Source organism: Ochotona princeps, chromosome 5 (genome assembly GCF_030435755.1).
Source record: "Ochotona princeps isolate mOchPri1 chromosome 5, mOchPri1.hap1, whole genome shotgun sequence".
Lineage (NCBI taxonomy): Eukaryota > Metazoa > Chordata > Mammalia > Lagomorpha > Ochotonidae > Ochotona > Ochotona princeps.
In genome coordinates, this window is record NC_080836.1 from 15,659,445 (window position 1) to 15,680,875 (window position 21,431).

At 38.4% G+C, this 21,431-nt stretch overlaps 1 protein-coding gene across 1 annotated transcript in view; it reads right to left on the reverse strand.

Moving 5' to 3' along the window:
* The window catches only part of DPP10 (dipeptidyl peptidase like 10), a 537,944-nt gene that overhangs the window by 350,687 nt on the left and 165,826 nt on the right, over positions 1–21,431 (reverse strand). Inside the window, exon 4 of the mRNA XM_058664194.1 lies at positions 12,229–12,323. Within this exon, the coding sequence (XP_058520177.1) occupies positions 12,229–12,323 (95 nt within the window). The remainder of the gene's footprint in view (positions 1–12,228; positions 12,324–21,431) is intronic.

Below are 21,431 nucleotides of genomic sequence, written 5' to 3' on the forward strand. Positions count from 1 at the left end.
ATTGTAATCACAGTAAGAAACAATCAGGAGATGTCACCTTTATCATGTGCTTGAGCTTCAATTCCAAGCTGTAGGGTAAGATCTCTTTGGCTTTTCTGGTCTCGTGGTCATTACAGCAAACATCAGCTGCCTCTCGACTGTGTTTATGAATGAATCAGACATTTTCCAAAGATGAGTTGTCATTGACTGAATTTAAATTTTTTAATGGTCCAATATCAGAAGTCATTTTTTGTTTCATCCGCTTTATCAGAAATGTTCACTGATGATTTTAACAGTCTTATAAGGGGTATAGAAAGCTGAGTGTCACTCCTGCTTAACTTTCTAAGTCCATAGAAGAGTTGCATCAAGCATAAATTTTGGAGAAAGCGTTCAGTCTACAGCCTCTTTCTTGTGAGATCACATGTTGTGCAATAAAAACTTCCTAGTTCTTCTCAGAAAGTCAAATCAGCTAACTGAGAGAACCTGTGGGACCACGAGGTCTGTGGTACCATTAAGACATAGCATACATAAACAAAAAAGTTTTTGCTAAAAAAATATTCAGATTGCCCTCTTAAGTGCAAAACAGTATAGGGCAACACATGCATACTGTTGAAATACACATTTGTACATTCTTATATATACACATATACCCCCTGACACACGTACTGTTTAAGATTAATGAAGGGGCATGATGGAATATTTCCAGAGAATATTCATACAGGTATAAGGTAATTGCATGATTGCTATAAGAAATGGACATTGATGAAAATGAAGGGAATTATTTTATTTATACACATTTTACGCATCTGTATGGAATGTTATGCGATGATGGAAATGTCTCATAACTTCATTGTGGTAGCCATGTATCTTCTTTGCTAATTGAATACATCATCTGCAGCTAACATGACTAAAGGATGACTTGCAAGTTTTAACTAATAAATTTAAAAATAAAATCCAGGATAAATATTTTACCTGCATCCTCCATAGTGGTAACAGGGTTAAAAAGAGTCACACCTCGAACACCTGACTCCAGCTTCCTGCTAAAGCAGATGCTAGGAGCAGGGGGTGGAGATGACCTCAACGGGTTGTATTTGGGACATTCATGAAAATTGACATTTTTTCCCCCAGGCTTTGGGTAGAGCCCAGCCCTGACCTTCCCAGGTATTTGGGTCTTGCTAGGAATCGTCCCTGTTTCTCTGTCCTTCAAATTAATGAATGCAAATGAAAAATCAACTAAAAAAATAGTCACAGGTGTCTAGTAACTATCAAATTAGATAATGAAATGAAACACATTTATATTTTAAACGTACATTTTTGCTTTCTTGTTTTATAATGTCAGTGAAGGAAACTGGAAATGATGTTGCCCTCAGAATTAACAACATATTTTACTAAAATATCAATTAAATATTCCCAAAGTGCATTTGTAAGTGGTAGACATAGTAGGACACAATCAAGAATAAAAAAGAAAAATGCAAAATTTATAAAAAAAAAGTGCCATATAAAAAAGTGCTCTGCTTGATTGGAACGCATGAAATTGAATACTTTGTTCTCAGTGTGAATTTCTTTTGCTTATTTTACTTGTTTTTGAGAAATTATTAATATAAAAAGATACATATGTATGATTGTTCTGTATATATAACAATTACATTTTTATTTGCTATTTTTATAACACATAGAATATGATTCCAAGTATTTTCCCTTAAAACAATATAATATAAGCACTAATCTTACTCAATTTGCTAAATATGAGTTTCCCTTTGTTTAAATGATGATATAGGGGCCCGGCGGCATGGCCTAGTGGCTAAAGTCCTCACTTTGAAAGCCCCGGGATCCCATATGGGCGCCGGTTCTAATCCCAGCAGCTCCACTTCCCATCTAGCTCCCTGCTTGTGGCCTGGGAAAGCAGTGGAGGACGGCCCTAAGATTTGAGACCCTGCACCTGTGTGGGAGACCCAGAAGAGGTTCCAGGTTCCCGGCTTTGGATCGGTGCAGCACCGGCCTGTTGTGGCTCACTTGGGGAGTGAATCATCGGACGGAAGATCTTCCTATCTGTCTCTCCTCCTCTCTGTATATCTGACTTTGTAATAAAATAAATAAATCTTAAAAAAAAATGATGATACAGGTATTAACCTTGTTGCATTTTTTCCTTCATTAAAAAAAAACAATGGCAAACACAATAGGCATATTGTATTTTTAAGGTAAGCATATTATTCACAATCATCAATAGTATCCGAACAAAAATGGTTTCAAACATCTGTGTTCTGAAAGACATTTTTAAAATTAGTAGGAAAAAAGAAAATCTATTTAAGGCTGGTTTATGAATTTGAAGGAGGCTAGAAATGGTTTATAATATTAGTCCAGTTACCAGAGGGAAGGATTGTTCATTATAATCTCTTCTAATTTATGTAGTTCCTTTGGACCATTGATGAATGAGAAGATGCGGTGATTCAGTTAATACAAGAGCATCTATTATCTAAACAAGAATAATACACAGCACACAAAACAAAGTCTTCAAAGCCATTTTAAATGTAAATGAGTTTGCAATTATTTTCAGAGAACATCAATTAGTGAGAATAAGACTATTACAGTTTGTTATTTTGGGGGGGATGTTCCTTACGTTCCTTTCAGTTTCACTAAAATAGAATGTCGCACATAAAAGGCAAGTAGGAGATGAAGGACAAGGAAAATACACAAATTCTCAAAAACCAATGTCAATACCTTCCAATTTGGCAAGAAATTTTGATGTACTTAAGAAGCCCAACAGATTTCAAATATAACCAATTAAAAAAAAAAAAAAGATTTCCATAGACCCATTCTGGTCAAAGTAACCAAAAAGAAAACCATCAAGATCAAGAGAAAAAAACCACCATATGAAATCCTAAGAAGTCATAGAGAACAGAACAGAATTAGACTGAAATCTTCAAAATATTAAAAGAAAAAATACCTGCAAAGAATCCCAGATTAAGGTCTCCTTTAAACAGACGATGGTCTCTTTTAAAAATAAAGGTGTGGGGTGGTGTTGTGTTGTAGCAGCTTAAGCCAGGACTTGAGGCACATGCTTGCCTAGTGAGTGCCAGCGGAATCAGTGCCAGCTACTCATCAGCTTCCAAACGGTGGGTGTGCCTGGTGATGAACCTGGGGAAGCAGCGGATGATTGGTCCAACATGAGTCTCTACCATCCAGGTGGGAGACCTGGATGCACTTGCAGGCTTCTGGCGGTGCCTGAGCCTAGCACAGGCTAGAGCAGGCATTTTTGGAAATAAGCCAGAGTTGGGAATGAAGCAGGGGATGGAAGATGTCTCTCTATATATTGTTGTTTTCTCTGCTTGTCCCTTGCTCCATCTTTCAAATAAGCAAAAATGAATAAACAGACAGAAAAATCTGAATTTGGGAATAATCAAGCATTTTTAGCTAAGTAAACTCTACCTAGTGTATATAGCTATAACTTCTGTGACAATAGTGGAATAGAGTCAGAAGTGATGGAGTTCTGTAGGAAAAGTTAGGTACAACTGTAATTAATACTCAGTTAGAATATTAAGATGCCTGTTGTATTATCAATCATCAAATGGCTAAATGAATAACACAAAGTTGTAAATTTGTGGGGAGGGCTTTGAGCACAGCAGTTAAGATGTAAGGCATGTTTGTCCTGCCTACTCATTCGAGATTCGAGATTCGAGATTCTTGCTCAGGCAAAGTTTGGGAGAAAGTGGAGCTGCATCAAATAGTTGTCTTTCTTTGGCACAAGTGGGAACTCCGGCTTGAAATACAAAGTGAAATACAGACAGATTAAATACCTACATGATTTTAATTTCTAAGTAATTAGACCTTCAGATATATTGTTTTAATCATGTTGATATCTGTCAAGATATTTATTTAAATACTAATAATTATTAAATATAGATGCAGATCAATTAACAGTAACAATTTACTCCGGGAATAAAAATGATAGCATTGGAAACATGTTGTTCTGTGAATAAATGTGTCTTAGGATCTAGTTTCTAGATAAGCCTTCATAATACGTTGGAGTGAAATCTAAAACTGGAGTATCTGTTTCAGCGACCTTTTCGCCAAGTGACACTGTATGGATGTATAACAACACGGAATCAAAGAGTTGTCGTGTCATAGCATGAACATATAAAGACAGTAAGATACCTCTTTCCATATATGAACTTGAATTTGCCTGAGTGAATCAACAAGGCCACGGTCCAACTTTTCTTTCAAATCTGTATTTTTTTTCATGACATCACATTTCAAAGATTTCTTAAATTCATTTTCATAGCAATATAACTTACAGATTTTGGCCTAATTAAGTTTTATAAAAAAATCAAAAGGTTGTTTCCTAAATGAATTTAGAAAAAGCATTTTAATCCTCACTGAATCATATTATTCCATTCGTCTCCTAAGTGTGCATAGATGGTATGAATAAAGGTTCTTCTTTGGTGTTTAATAGTTGGAAATGATCTAAATAATGTAAATAAAATGCAATACTCATTTTTGAAATGAATAGTGTAGCTATAAAACTTACATAAGCATTATTAAAGTGGAAAATAAAAATAAAACATGACAAGGTCCAGCAATAGGGAACTGTAACTGTCTAATCTAAAGATCATGAAATTCAATTATTCATTAACATGATATACTAACTAATGTACATTGTCTGCAATCCTCAGAGGCACTCAGTTTTGATACATCATTTGCGTTAAAAAAAAAAAAAAACACAGCAACTGATTCCAGGTGGAGAGAGAGAGAGACATAGATGTCAAAACTAGTGACTGACTGGGTGGGGCACAAAGATTAGTTACTCCTCACTGGGGTATGGAAGATTTCTCTGCACATCCCTCCAAAACATGCTCACCTAAACTGTTGACATATATCCTGTTAGAATTATAGAGTTAGAATACCTGAAAAACAGCCAGGTTCAGCTAAAACATGCTTCAATGCTATAAACTGCTAAAGACTAAAATTAAAATAGGCATGAGATAGCTGAATAGCAATCTTAAGCCATTTTAAGATATATAGAACACGGTTGAATATAAACCAAAATTGAAATGTCTATGAAGAAGTCACAGGTTGTGGTTGAGAACCTGCATTTTCCTATTAATATATTGGTTAATCAATACCATGTCAATTAATGCCACAATGTTGTAAATGGTTGGAAATATTATGTTGGACTTTTAATTGATTGGGATGATACTCTGCCGGCTCTACCTTCAGACCAGAGATGGTCTCACCAAGAAACCACTGAACTTACCAGGACAATAAGATGCTGGACTTTATGCTTGGTAAATACCTCCAATGAAAGAATGTCAACTGAATTTGAACTATGGAAATGCAACAAGGTGGAGCAATCTGCCGTGGGGGGAGGGTGTGAGGAGGGGTGGGAGGAATCCCAGTGCATAAAAAATGTATCACATACTGCAATGTAATTAATTTTAAAAAATGAAATGCAAAAAAAATAAAAAAAAAAAAGAAAGAAAATTTAGGGCCCAGCGGCGTGGCCTAGCGGCAAAGGTTCTCACCTTGAAAGCCCCAGGATCCCATATGAGCGCCGGTTCTAATCCCGGCAGCTCCACTTCCCATCCAGCTCCCTGCTTGTGGCCTGGGAGGGTGGTTGAGGACGGCCCAATGCATTGGGACCCTGCACCCGCGTGGGAGACCCGGAGGAGGTTCCAGGGTCCCAGCTTCAGATCGGCGCGCATAGGCCCATTGTGGCTCAATTGGGGAGTGAATCATCGGACAGAGGATCTTCCTCTCTGTCTCTCCTCTCTGTATATCTGACTTTGTAATAAAATAAATAAATCTTTAAAAAAAAACTAGTGACTGATACCAAGTTACCTGGAAAAAAAATCTGAATTAGAAACATACCCATATTATATTTTAAAAAATTGGAATCACAAGTTTTGCCTATCCCTAGCAATAAACAAAGTAAAAGAAATGGAAGGCAAATGATCCTACTCCTGCAGGTGGGGTCAGGGCAGAGCTGTGTTTTAAAAGAAAGAATATATTGCTAGCTGCAAGCCTCAGTTTAAGATCTCCTCATAGCTACCCATTCAAGAGTCACTATGTTGATCTCACCTAAATGTTAAATGCTTTTAACCATCAGACATTTTCCCTCCCTTGCATCTCGGTTTAGAACAATTTGTTTTTGTTTTTGTTTGGGCTTCATTCTAGGGAGCCTTGGCATTCCTGGTAAGATCCTTGATGTTTGCTGGGAGGAGCTGTCCCTGTGCACCCTAAGATTCTCATCCTTGCCCTCAACTCACTACATCTCCAGACGGAACAACCCAGAATGACCTCAGAGTTGTCCAATGTCTCCTAGGGCAAAACCACCCCAAACCGAGAACTACTTTACAAAGAAAGTGTACTGTTCTGAACACACCTGCATCCGTACGTGTATAGCTCCCACAGATCCATTAGCAACAAACAGTATTATGATTAATCAACATTTGGATACTGACATATATGGCCAGAGACGGATCCTAAGAAGATAACAAATTCTTCCTGAGCTCCTATGTGTTGCCACATGGCCAGCTGGAATTTTCATTACTTTTACTCAACAGCATTGTATCTGCATTGCTCTATTTTTTTTTTCATAGAACATTTATTTTCTAAGACACAAATCATAAAATCAAATTTTTGATGGTGACACAAAGAGGTGGCATAATCATCCTCACACATTCAGTGGCACATTAACCAAAAGGACAAACAAAAAACCCAGAATGGTGTGTGAGATAATAAATATTCTCTCTGTACACAAATCAACAAATATTCCCTGGCTCTGGTCAGAGCTATTATTCTGTGATGGCATGTAACAGACAGGGGGACAAAAAATGCATAGCAAACATTTTCCCTGGACTTTCTGTTTCCTCATAGGAACTTTTTCCTTTCTCTCAGTTGTACCCTAATAGGACAGCATATATTTTAAAGTTTGAACATTTTCTGAGATTTAAATTGCAGTCTTCTTTCGCAATTACTAGTTTTTTGGAACTCCTTTTTGTTTTTTTAAACCAGCACATGCAATCCCTCTTTACTTGAGGCTTTATAAGTTGAACACATGGGACATGGACTCATGTTTCCAATATTTTAATTGCAAGAAGTGATTTGATAATTTATAGCTGCTAGTGTTTTATGCCAAGACCAATGATGATATACTATCAATAGCAGAAAGAGTATAGCTAATATTGATGAAATACTTTCCCTCATTATGCCATCATGAATGAGCTTTTGAGTCAAATAGTATTGACTCTAAAAGATAACAGTTCCAAATACTGAGAAATGATTAATAGCAGTTTGGGGGGCTAAGTAAATATTATTTCCATTTTCCTATCAAAAAAATTATATGCCCTTTAATTTCTTCCTTCATTAGAAATTGACCTAGGTCCAAAATCAAAAAGTGCCTTAATATAATTATCTCATGACAATTATTTTGGCTTTATTTTTTTAACAGCTGTGGCTAATACGGTCACTATTTATAGTCTGCTAACTGTGATAACACATCAAAAATACCTGGTCATCACATTTGAAAATGCGGCTAATTTGAGAAAATATTAATATATGTTCAAAATGAATTGGCAGTAATATTTCAGTATAGTATATGTGATTAAAGAATAGGTCATTGTGTTATTATGTTTTATTCAATAACACGTTTATTTTCTCAGTTGACTTGCTATTCTGTTAGCACAAAACTTGTTATAGCATTCTGATAGTTAATTATGATTGCAATTTAAATATTGATAATTGCTCAAAAAAAGTACAGCCTGAATACTATTGTTAGCTGTGATAAGTTATTTCAACAAAACAACCTGAAAGAAAATATAGATTCACCAAATGATGGAGGAGCCTGGGCAACTCCTCTGGCAGGACACAGTCCCTGCAGATAAGCGCAAGAAGCATGATAGGAAACAGCCCAGAATAGGCCATGGAAAGTTTCGCACTGGCACACATTCGGCATGGGTCAGGAGCAGACCAGGCTGAATCAGTTCATGTCATCCAGTGGCAAATCCAAACACCAGAACAGAGGGTGGGTTGAGCCGGGTTTGGTTGCAACAAAACCAGTACACATTATGGAATGCCAGGGTGAGGTTGCCTGTACTGGATTTGACTGCAGCACCCAACCAGCACACGAGAGATCCAGGAAGGGAGGGACAGAGCTGGCAGGGGGAGATGGAGGGGCTGGTCCCCTTGCCGGACAGCTATTCCCACTGGAGAGCATGGGCTGGGATGAGGACAGAACAGACTAAGCAAGGCTGCAACACCTGTGCGCTGCATGTGGACTAGATCAGGGAAAAGCCAGGCTGGGCTGATTACTACTACTGGTGCAAGCAAAAATTAGAGTGGGTGAGGGATGTTTGGGCAGCATCAGCAGCATCAGCTGGCAGAAGCTGACACTGGGGACTAATTCTGTCAAGTCAAATCACAGAACCACCCAAAGAGTGCATAAACCAGGATCGAGAGAGACCTGGGAGGGAAAAAGTGGGTTCCCCCTTCCTGGGTCACTAGTCCCGCGGGAGGGCATGAAAACTAGGACGGGGGCTGGGATGGCTAGATAGAGAGGCACTCAACAACATCTGTGAGGGCTGGATGGTTGAGTTGGTTAGGTAGAACTAAGCTTTAATACCCATTGACAAGTACCAGAGCCAAATAGGATGGGGGACAGACTGGTCTACTGCTACACATACTGGCAAACCAGGATAGGGGGCGGGCCTGGTGGGGATTATTATGGGTCGCCCCGACTAGGCTGCAGCTCCCACTGGTTGATGTAAGGGCCGAACCAGACTGGACTGCAACACCCATTGGTTCCAGTGCAACTTGGGACTGAAAACAGAACCAACACAGCAATTGCAACCACCAGCTGATCGTGGTGATGGACTGTGCCGGGACCTGTGCTTGCTAGAACATACAAGAATCTGGTCTGGGAATACCTCAAGATTTCTTTGGAGATCTCCCCAATCGAACTGCTGGACTCAAAACTCTAACCAGGAAAGGACAGAAGACAGAACAGGTCATTCATTCATCTCAGCTATATGTTGGCAGTGAAATATGGGGCAAACGGAGACTTTATGATGGACCATATCAATCAGTGGACCACCTCATCGAGCGAAACTGGCAGTGATTCATAACTGGAGAACTATTAAAACCACTTGAGCAAATATCTCAGAGCATGCCCCACATCCAGGACTTGGGGTGGGCAGGAAACCGGGTGGGGCTTCTCCCTCAGTATCCCCCTTTACCTCAGATACATGATGGAAACAATATGGACATAATAGTATTGCCCACTTCCCTATACCCCCTGAACCTTTTTTTTAACCGCAATTAACTACGTAAAGATTGTCAACAACAATACAATAAAAAAAGAAAAAAAAAAACAAAATTAAAAAAATATATAGATTCAAAATTTACCCTCAAGTGTACTTTAAGCACAAATGTATTTTAACAATGTTATTTTGAGGTTGGGAGAGAAAAATTAAACAAGTTCATCTGAAATCATGACCATTTCCATTCTTCTTGTCAGTTTGGTTGCAAATATACACTATTCCTCTCCCAAATTCCTATCAAATTCTGACACTTTTAGGACTTCTAAATTGTTTAATTATCGGTGTTGCTACTTAAATGTCTTTAGGGAGCCTGTGAATCTTAGAACATCAGTACATTAGAAGGTTTGCAACACATAACTGTGTAATTAAGAGTTTTAGCCAACAGAGAGGAGAGTAGAAGCAGACTTCCAAGGGATTTAAAAGATTAAACACATATGCATTCAAATGCAACAGCATTAATTAGCACATGCAGAAAACTACAAAGAGACTAGTTGGGAGTGATGTATATAACCAAGTAAAGATTTTGAATAATAGAATCTTAACATCCATTTGCTTTTGTTTCTTTCTTTTTTTTTTTTTTTTTGATGTATCACAGAGGCTCATAAGGCATTGAACAAATACTAAACAAAAGATCCATTAATAGCAACTAAGAAAAAAAAAGCACCATCAACCTTTAAAAAAAAAAAAAAGATCAGTAAGGAGCATCCATACATCCAATTCATGAGTTCAGTGTCAACGCCTAGCCAAAAATCGGCTACTGCAGGTCTCACGTCTCCACAAATAGAGTGGCATGAAAATAAAGGAAGCAACTTTAAAAAATGGTTTTAAAAATTCCATCCCAACTAATTACTTGGAAGAAACTTCATATCAGGATAACTTTGGGGTTCGCTCTCATCATCACCACTTGCTTCATTCTGACTCCAATCCCATCCTCCCACTAAGGTATTCTTTCCCACTGAACACAGTCTTTCTCAAGGATGTCTCTGATGGCCCTCAATGAACAGAGAATGAATTCAGTTCTGCACCATTTATTCAGATATTCAATGAACATTGGCATTATCTGATCAAAGAAATTCATATATCTTGGTGAACTGTCTTATTATGTATATACTTAATTTTTTAAAAAAAAAGATTTATTTATTTATTTGTATTGCAAAGTTAGATATACAGGGAGCAGAGGCAGGATGATCTTGCCTCCACTGATTCACTCCCCAAGTAGCCGCAACAGCCAGAACTGCACCAATCCAAAACCAGGAGCCTGGAGCTTCATCTGGGTCTCCCACATAGGTGCAGAATCCCAAGGCTTTGGGACATCCTTGACTGCTTTCCCAGGTCACAAGCAGGGGGCTGGATTGGAGGCGGGACTGCTGGAAATACAGCCAGTGCCCATATGGGATTCTGGCGCATGCAATGTGAGGACTTTAGCCGCTACACTATCACACTGGGCCCTATACTTAATTATTTTTGTTGTTGTTATTTCTGTTTTAATTGAAAAGCAGAGTCACACACATTCAGAGAGGCACTGGCTTATCCCATAAATGTCTAGAATTCTGAGGTTAGACCAGGACAACGTCAGGAGTCCTGAACTCAATTCAGGTATCCCACTTGAGTGTCAGGCATGCCATTATCAAAGCTATTATCCACTGCCTCCCTGGGTGTTCATTTCCAGGATGCAGGAACTAGAAGAGTCAGATTTTGATTTCAGTCACTGTAATATGGGATGTAGCTATCAAAAGTAACATGTTAACTGCTGCACAAAACAGCCACCTACCATTTTTTTTATATTGCACATGTGCTATAAGGAATTGCATGTAGTATAGCTATTTCTCCAATCCTTTTGTGATGTTTGATTAGTTTAACGCAGAAAGAACAGTTTTGTTCCAATTAATAACCAAACTTAAGCTGATGCTTAAATTTACCTAGCAGAATTATGCATATATTATGTGATTTCAGTGGTTTTTTTCCATAGTGCATAAACCACTAAATAACAGAAAATTCCTAGCCCATCCCTTCTACCCAGCTATCATGTATAAGTTATAAAGATTCACTGATATTTCCAATTGTACAAGTACGATAACTTAAAAAATCCCTCAGTACAATAAAACACTAAGCAAAATTACTGTGATCATACTTAATATTTTAGCTTGCAGAGGAAATCTGAGACCTCTGGGCTAGTTTTGCCTGAGTCATACTGTCCACCAGAACTCACAGAGCAAATGGCAATTGAAACTCTGAAATATAACAAAGGAAGAAATTACTATGCACTGTCCTCCAGAAGCAGTTGGTACTTAGACTTGGAACATTTCAATAGTTACTTCCCTGATCACATAGTTAAATTGGTAACCACAGTTAAGTTGGCTAAATATAGAGGGATTACAATTACTAGAAAAATAAAGCTTCCTTTTTACTATAAGTGTAATGTATATACATTCAGTTGTTTAAATATCATTTGCTAAGTATCAATTGAGGATACCTGAAATAGTAAGTTGTAAAGGTCCAACATCAATAATTAACACAACTGCAATAAAGATTGATTATTGGTTGTTTTTTCTGATGGGCCCAGAAAACAACAAAGTAAGAAAAAAGGAGAAAAATGAAAAAAACTGCAAAGATAAAAATTTAAGTAACTTGGACTAAGTTAATTATTTTAAGTCTTCATATGTATAATACTTTATTGCATAAAAATATTGGAGAAAGCATTCAGTCTAAGTAACTCTCCTTTCTAGAAATATGTATTCAAGTGCTAAAATGGGTCAATGGGGCAAAGAAATGAAGCATGTGGCCACAGGCCTGTTTCTCTCTCTGAATCACTCTAACAATTCAAATATTTCAGGCCTATCTTTTCAACTTAAATGGCATTCAAGTTCTAATGATCAACAGAAATCAGTTTGGATTCTAAACCATTCTTAATTGCATAAAATAATTCATTACTTACAAAAGTTGTGTTTTCCAACAATAACGTGGTGGCATTTGTTTCTATATTCAGTTTGATGACATGTCCGTTCTCGCTTTTATACACCAAGTCTGTATCTGCAACAACAAAAGCATCATCAGTTGATAAACCCATTTGATTAGACATAATAATAACTGGAGGGGGAGAAACATGTATACTAAACAAGCACATTAGAATAATCATTGTCTTCAATAACCCAGGCTGATTTCTTTACTCAGCTCACATCAATTCTCTTGAAAGATCAAGAAGTCTTCTATTGCACAATAAACACAGGGTTAGTAGAGAGCCAAGGCGATTCATGATTTAACAAGTAAAAATAAGGAAAATTTGAGGCATCCGTTGCACATTCTGAAAAGAGAAAGGCGACACTAAGAGCAGAGCTTGCAAGTTCCAAAGCTGCTACTGATGAGTAAGGCAGCTTTCTCTCTTTCTCTAAGGGATCCCATATACTGTAACACAGCACAAACCTAAGCCTCACTATTGACCCAATTTAGGAAGACTTATTTACATTACATGCCCAGACTTTCTACTACTATGCTCATTTTATTCTACCCCTTGCACTTTGGGGTTAAATCTTTTCTCTGATTTCTAATGTGGTTTGTGTGATTACAACGCAAAATTTTTGAGGCTGTTTCAAGAACATACCATGAAATCCACTTTGTCATCTTCAGAATAAGGTTTCCATTTGGTATAATCTCATCTTTCTGCAAGTTTTTTAAAAAATGTTTTAGTATAATTTAAATGTAAGTCATATTAAGGTTTTCAGTCAAGATGACAAACCTGCAGAAAAATTGTCAAACACCAGGATATTTAGTTTAAGATACAGTGTATGTGTACAAAATCACATAAAATATAAAGAGAGCAAAGTTAGAGTGGAATTGAGTAACTTTGCCTCCTTTTCAAAATTATAATGTCCTTTTCAGTTTTACCAAACGTTAACCCTATCCATAATATAACATATTTCCCAACTCCTAGTTCACTTTTTGGAAAGATTTATTTATTTATTTGAAAAGCAGAGTTACAGAAGAAGAGGAAGAGAGACACAGGAAGAGATCTTCTACCTGCTGGTTCACTCCGTACATGATCACAATAGCTGAGGTGAGCCAGGCCATAGCCAAGACCCCTGAAGCTTCTTCCAGATCTCTCTCATATGTACAAGGGTCCAAAGACACAGACCATCCTCTGCTGCCTTCCAAGGCTATTAGTAGGGAGTTGGATCAGAAGTGGAACTAGCTGAGGAATGAATGGTCACCCACATGGAATGCCAGCACTGCAGATGGAGCATTAGCCTACTGTGTTAGGACCAGAAACATGCAATTTTTATTCAATGTTTGACTTGAAAAACTGAAAGTGTGATTGCAATATGACTCATACATTATAGGCAAACATGATATGTGGAGCCTGATTGCATTTGCTCTTCATATTATGTGGCAGTGACATCCTACAGTATCCTGGTTGGATACGGACGATATTTTTAAGAGAGGAGGGAAGAGGGACTGGCAAATGGCCTGGTGGATAAATCCTAAGATTGCATGTGCCAGAATCCCATACAGGTGCTGGTTTGTGTCCTGGACGCTCTACTTCCCTTGCAGCTCCCTGCTTGTGGCGTGGGAAAATAGTTGAAGATGGCCCAAAGCCTTGGCACCCTACACCCACGTGTGAGACTCGAAAGAAGCTCCTGGCTCCTGGCTTTGGATTGGCTCATCTCTGGCCATTGAAACCACTTAGAGAATGAACCAGCAGATGGAAGATCTGTCTCTCTGTCTTTCCTTCTCTGTAAAATTCACCTTTCCAAGAAAACTAAATAGATCTTTAAAAAAATGGAGGAAAGAGATGAAGAAGGAGATTTTCCGGTTAGTGTCTGATGGCAAAGCATAAACTCAATGTCCTACATGAATTTTGTAACTTTACTAAATATTTGATTTATTTAAAGTGACTTTTACCAGCTCAATCTTACATTTGGGAACAATCTACTCAGATTTCAGATTTTAAGTACTTTTATATCTGTGTTGCCACAAACCTTACCATTGAAGTTTCTTACACTGCATTAAAGACTCCTTTAAGTGAACATATAATACTTCAGCTTAATATTTAATAATCTCACCTGGCTTATTCTTAAAGTATTTAACATCTGTGTTTTTAAAATTCATTTAAAGATGTTCTTTCTGAAAGAAAATCTTCAAAACATTCATGGAAAAAAATGTATTGTGAAATTGTATGAATTTCAATTATTTTAGTACCACAAGAAATGTTTAAATTGCATTTTTCCATGAGCATTTTGAATATCCTGAGGAAATTTTCTCTTCTGGACTCATATTTATCCAACTTTAGTGTGCAACTTTCAACTACAAATGGAATCCCCCAGTTGAAATAACTCCTACTACCAGATTAATATATTTTAGGCAGAGACTCTACTCCTAAAGTGACAATCTCACCATTTGGTTTAATGTTAGGGTGTGAGACATGAATAAAACAGAACAAACAGCACCATGTGTTATTGCAAGAAGGTAAAGGCAGGTGCACCACAAGTGTTCTTAAATCATTATGCATGCCTAGATAGTACTTCCTTTCAGCTCCCTGAGAGTTAAGAACCAATTATCCTGAATTGTCAGTTTTTAAAATTTTATAAAATTTTAAAAATTATTTTTATTTTAATCAAAAGGCAGACAGAATTTTCACTCACTGGTTCACTTCCTAAATGTCTGAGAAAGCCAGGACTGTGCTAGGCAGAAACCAGGATCCTGGAACTCAGTCTGGGTCTCTACCACGGGTGACATGCGTCCAAGCTCTTGACTCATCACTTCATATCTCCTGGCAGGTGCACCAGCAGGAACCTGAGATCCAAAACAGATTACCCAGGACTCCAACAAGGCATCTGACATAGAATACAATCATCCCAAGCAGCTTCTTAATGGATATCCCACAAGTCTGCTTCAATTGTTTTCTATTAAATGAAAGCATTAAAGGCTAGAATGACTGTCTAGGTATCCTTCCTGATCCAAGCATAGATTTTTCAATCTGTAAAACATCTAAATTACCACTGCTTTCTTTTTCCTCTAGTTTCTCCCTACAGTTTACATGACAAAAGGAAAGACACTGCAGTAGATCCCAATGTAAGCTCACCTCAGTAAATACATCCTAAGGTGTCTTCCTCACACATAACAAATAGGAACGCTTTTTTAAAATATATTTATTATTTTTAATTCATTAATAACATTGTATTATGTAACACAGTTTCATAGGTACTGGGATTCTCCCCCCCCCGCCCCAAACCCTCCCACCATGGTGGATTCCTCCACCTTGTTGCATAACCACAGTTCAAGTTCAGTTGAGATTCCCCCATTGCAAGCATATACCAAACCTAGAGTCCAGCATCTTATTGTCCAGTCAAGTTCAATGGCTTCTTAGGTATACCCTCTCTGGTCTGAAGACAGAGCCAGCAGAGTATCATCCCGATCAATTAAAAGCTCCAACATACCATCAGCAAAAATTTACATCATTATGGAATTAATTGACATAGTAATGAGTAACCAATATGTTAAAAATAAATGCGAGTTCTTAACCACCTTCTGTGACCACCTCATTGACATTTCAATTTTAGTTTATACACAACATATAACATACATAACATAACATGTTATACATAACATCATGTCATCTTAAATTAAGGCAAACATGTTAGCCCAGAGGCAACAAACGACCTGAACAAACCCATAACTGAAGCAGAGACTGAATCAGTGATTAAAGATCTCCCAACAAAGAAAAGCCCAGGCCCAGATGGCTTCACTGCAGAATTCTACAAAACATTCCGAACAGAACTAACCCCAATCATCTACAAACTCTTCAATAAAATAGAAAAAGAAGCAACTCTTCCAAACTCATTCTATGAAGCCAACATCACCTTAATCCCAAAACCCGACAGAGACCCAACTGAGAAAGAAAACTACAGACCTATTTCTCTGATGAACACTGACGCTAAGATTCTCAACAAAATCCTAGCCAATAGAATTCAAAAAATCATCCGACAGATCATTCATCCAGATCAAGTAGGATTCATCCCTGGAATACAGGGATGGTTCAACATCCGGAAATCCATAAATGTGATACACCACATCCAAAAATTGCAAAACAAGAACCACATGATAGTATCAATAGACGCAGAAAAAGCTTTTGACAAAATCCAACACCACTTCATGTTAAAAACCCTAACCAAGGTAGGCATAGATGGAAAAATCCACAACATAAAGCAATATATGAAAAGCCCAACGCCAGCATCATACTGAATGGAGAAAAACTGGAACCCTTCCCACTGAAATCTGGAACAAGACAAGGATGTCTGCTTTCTCCACTGCTGTTCAACATAGTCCTAGAGGTACTCGCTGAGGCCATAAGACAAGAAAAAGAAATCAAAGGAATCCAAATGGGAAATGAAGAAGTCAAGCTCTCACTATACGCAGATGACATGATTCTTTACATAGAAGACCCAAGAGACTCAATACAGAGACTGCTAGATCTTATACGAGAGTTTGGTAGAGTGGCAGGATACAAAATTAATGAACAAAAATCAACAGCCATGGTGTATGCAAATAGCCCAAAGATGGAAAAAGACCTAACCAGCAAGATTCCATTCAAAATAACTGAGAAAAGTATGAAGTATCTGGGAATAAACCTAACCAAAAATGTAGGAGACCTATTTGAGCAAAACTACAAACTACTTAAAAAAGAAATTGAACAAGACCTCAAAAGATGGAGTAACATCCCATGCTCCTGGATAGGTAAATCAATATCATTAAAATGTCTATACTGCCAAAAGTAGTATATACATTCAACGCAATCCCAATCAAATTGCCAAAAACATTCTTCACAGATCTGGAAACTATGATTCAAAGGTTCATCTGGAAACACAAAAAACCACGAATAGCTAGAACCATTTTCAAGAACAGGAAGTTAGCAGGGGGAATCACAGTCCCAGACCTCTGGACATACTATAGGGCAGTGGTTATCAAAACAGCCTGGTACTGGCAAAAAAATAGAGAAGAAAATCAGTGGAGCAGAATAGAAACACCAGATGGGAACCCACACAAATACAGCCAAATAATCTTTGACAAAAAGACAAACGGCAACCCAGGCAAATGGGAAGGTCTGTTCAATAAATGCTGTTGGGACAACTGGCTGATAGCCTGTAGAAACAAAAAGATAGACCCACATCTCTCACCATACACTAAGATCGAATCTAAATGGATAAAAGACCTAAACCTGCATCCAGAAACCTTCAAACTTTTGGAAGAAAATGTTGGAAATACTCTGCAAGATCTAGGGGTAGGTCCTCACTTCCTAAAAAGGACTCCAAAAGCAATAGATATCAAGACCAGAATAAACAAATGGGACCTCATCAAACTAAGAAGCTTCTGTACAGCAAAGGAAACAATCACAAAGTAAAAAAGCAGCCCACAGAATGGGAGAAGATCTTTGCGCACTATGTAGGTGATAGAGGGCTAATCTCCAGAATATACAAAGAGCTACAAAACAACCAAAATGTCAAAACAAACAAGCCACTCAAGAAATGGGCACGGGAAACGGGCAGACACTTCACAAAGGAACAATCCCAAATCGCAAATAAACATATGAAAAAATGCTCAAGTTCCCTGGCAATAAGGGAAATCCAAATTAAAACATCAATGAGGTACCACCTAACTCCAGTAAGACTGGCCCACATGAATAAAAGCACCAATAACACTTGTTGGCGAGGTTGTGGGGAAAAGGGAACCCTACTTCACTGCTGGTGGGGCCGCAGGCTGGTACAGCCTCTATGAAATAGGAATGCTTTTCCCACTGTAGTCCAGTGCTCAGGTATTACTGATATCAAGGACACTTCGGTATCTGCCTCAACTAAGGCAGCCCATGTCTGTGTAAATCACTGTTTGTTTTAGGATGCTCTTGTTCATGAAGTGAAGGCTATAAATCACAACAAACTATTCACTGTTTTTCAGTCCTATACCTATTTTCCTAAATCCTTGAACTGCTCTCCTGTGAAACAAGTCACTTTAAGGTAATTCCCTCTATACCATCACTTCTAGTCAACTGCATCTTTACCGCTAAGTTCCAGATAACTGTTTCGATTCTTTTTTTCTTAGTCCCCTCTCTTTCTGGGCACCCCATTACTCTTTCACAATATTGTGTCTGTTGAAAGTTAATGGGTGAAAAACTCAAGTGCTTAATAGATAATCCTGAGAGTCTTCTAGAAAGTCATTAACAAAATTCGCCTTAGAGGTGTATCACTGTGAACTACACTTATTGGTTTATTTTGCTGTTACTCATGGTGTAACTATACTTTTATTTTGGCAGGATTTGCCTTTTAATGGCACCGAATTCAATTCACTTACACATTCAGCATCTATCTACCTAGAATGAGTTATGAAAAAGTGGCAACGCTGCACCAAATGACTCTCCTTCTAAGCTGTCTAGTGTACGAACAGGAAGAATGAGCCAAGTTCAAGGTCCGATAACATGTTTGCTCTAATATAATGTAACATGATGCCAAATCTAGAGATATCATATGTGAAACTTACTGTATGTTAATCAATGTACATTCATACTTACTTGCACCTAATGTAACAAGAATTTGTTATGTAACTCATTAATTAACCATCCATAAGAGGTGGGTTTTTTATAATCACCTGAGAGAGTCAGTGTCCACATATAATTGTTATTGCTACAGCTCATAAACAACAAAGGCCTAATCCTCACAGTGCCAATATTTGGGCCCCAGGAGACAAGAATTAACCTACAGTGAGAAATTATTATCCTACATGGCTGGGAGACACCCCAGTGGAAGCATGATGGACTTGGGAAAATTTGCAATGAACACACATTATGAACCTACGGGGAGGACAGAGGGAAGGGGAGGGAATTTGGGGGACAACAAAGGGGAGAGCCTACCACCAACTAAATTGTATCCAAAAAAAAGATTTATTTATTTTTACTGAAAAGGCAGATTTACAGAGTGGAGAGACAAAGAGAAAAATCTTCCATCTGTGATTTACTGCCCAAGTGGCCACAATGTCCAGAGCTGACCCTATTTGAAGCAAGGAGCCAGGAGCTTCGTTTGGGTCTCCCATGCAGGGTCCCAAGGCTTTGGGCCACCCTCTATTTGCTTTCCCAGGTCACAAGCAGGGAGCTGGATGGGAAGATGAGCAGCCAGGACAAGATCCAAGCACTCATCTGGGACCCTGGCACATGTAAGGCGAGGATTGAGCCATTGGCCATCACACTCGGCCCAGTAATTTGTTTTGAGCAGGCTAGACAGGGTTCTGCACCCCTTGTTTAATTTTATCTCCACCCTCCGATTGTTGCTCATTTTTTTTCTTTTTCTCTAAAATTATTCTCAAGACTCCACTTTGACCAAATTCCCAGCTATTTCCTCTCTAGAAGCTCATCCCCTCCCCTCCTAACTGCTATGGAATGATGTTTCTGACTTAATAAACCTTGTGTTTTTGCTCACTGTGGTGTCTGCATACAAATTCTTTCATGTGAGACAAAAACCAAATCAGTCTTTCCTGTTGCACTGATTTCCCCATAAGACTCTGAGACACTGTGATCCAAACACTGTCTTCTTCTATTTTGGGCAGACAGAAAAGATCCATATTTGCAATGTTTATGACAGAAACTAAGTATGTGAACCGTCTGCTCTGGTCTGAGGAAGCTAGCTCAGGGTCATGAGCTTAGAAGCCATGCCCACGGCACCCACATAATCCTTGATGGCTATCTGTGACACTCACCCACCATCATCTGGAACCTGAGAGGGGGCAGCATTGTATTGTTGTGTAACCACTCCCCTGGCAAGCCCCCTAAAGGTCCCTAATAGGGAAGGGCTATTTCCTCTTGGTCACAAGCTTCCATCACTCTGACACTCCCTTGGCCTTCCGAGTACCTGCTTGCTCTCTGGCTTCCAGCAGACAGACTCTAAGGACAGGTAGTCCTTGAGCATGGCCCCTGTATGTCTGTGTTCCTCACCCTCTGTTCACTGTCTGGGTGGGTCAGCAAAGATGCAGATGCTAAGATGCTTTGTATTTCCAAAGTGTGTACTTTCAACAGTTCCAGGAGAGCTGAGCCCTAGCGGTAATGGAATGTGGCAGAGAAGCCAGGAAAAGGTGAATGTCTGTAGCTTTGTAAGTGGATCCAGGTTATTCACTGCACATCTCTCAGAATAGCTTGTATTACTGAGAAAGCTGGAACATAGGTCTTCAGTCTAACACATGGACTTCATGGTAATGACCATTTGTTCCTCTCATGGTTTCGATTCAAACTGAATTGCCACGTGGACTTGTCATTTGCTAATTTCTGATGAGCCCTGCCATCACCAAGCTTGGAAAATAAAGACTCCCTAACACATTTTAGATTTGTCTTACCTGATCTCTCTTGCACCCTTCAACAAATCAACTGAGAAATTAAAACTAGAGAGTGCAAAAAAATAAATAATGAAATAGTTATCATAGGAAATTCTCAAAGTTAGGGAGAAACTGGTAAATAATTAAGATTTTTATTCATTAATGAAATAAGTAAAGCATCAAAATACTGAGATATTTATAATTGAAAACAACAGACCTTGCATTCACCTGCACCTCTCTCCTAAGACATGCTCGCAAGGATGCAAAATGCTCCTCACTGTCACAGCCATATTGAATATGCCTTCATTCTCCTTTTCACATTTCCTTTTGCAACCAGTTATACAACTTTACAAAAAATATTCTATCTCCCTTTCCTTTTCATGGTCTAACTAATAAAAGCTAACCTGTGGCTAGCCGGAAGAGTTGTTCTTCACACCTAAGAATTTCACAATTTGATTGATAGCAGATAGCTAGAAGAGCAAACCTGAAACAAAGAGGTTGTCACTACAAGCTAAACAACAGCCAAGTTCAATATCAAAGCCACTTCTGCCAAGGTTCATATCAAAGAAGCCTGCAACTTCTTGGTACCATCTCTGACCTTAGAAACCTGTGGAACAATTTTCCTTCACCTTCCTCCAAAGAATCTTTTCTCCTTTCAAAGTCTTCTTGCTGATGTGCAGGTGGCAAAGAACACTTATCTTGGAAGAAAGAAGCCTACTGCTTTCCCAAGAAAGTGTGCTTTTTATTAGAGCTGTTCTGTTACATCAGTCCTGATCTCGTGAGCTGCTTGGCTAGCCC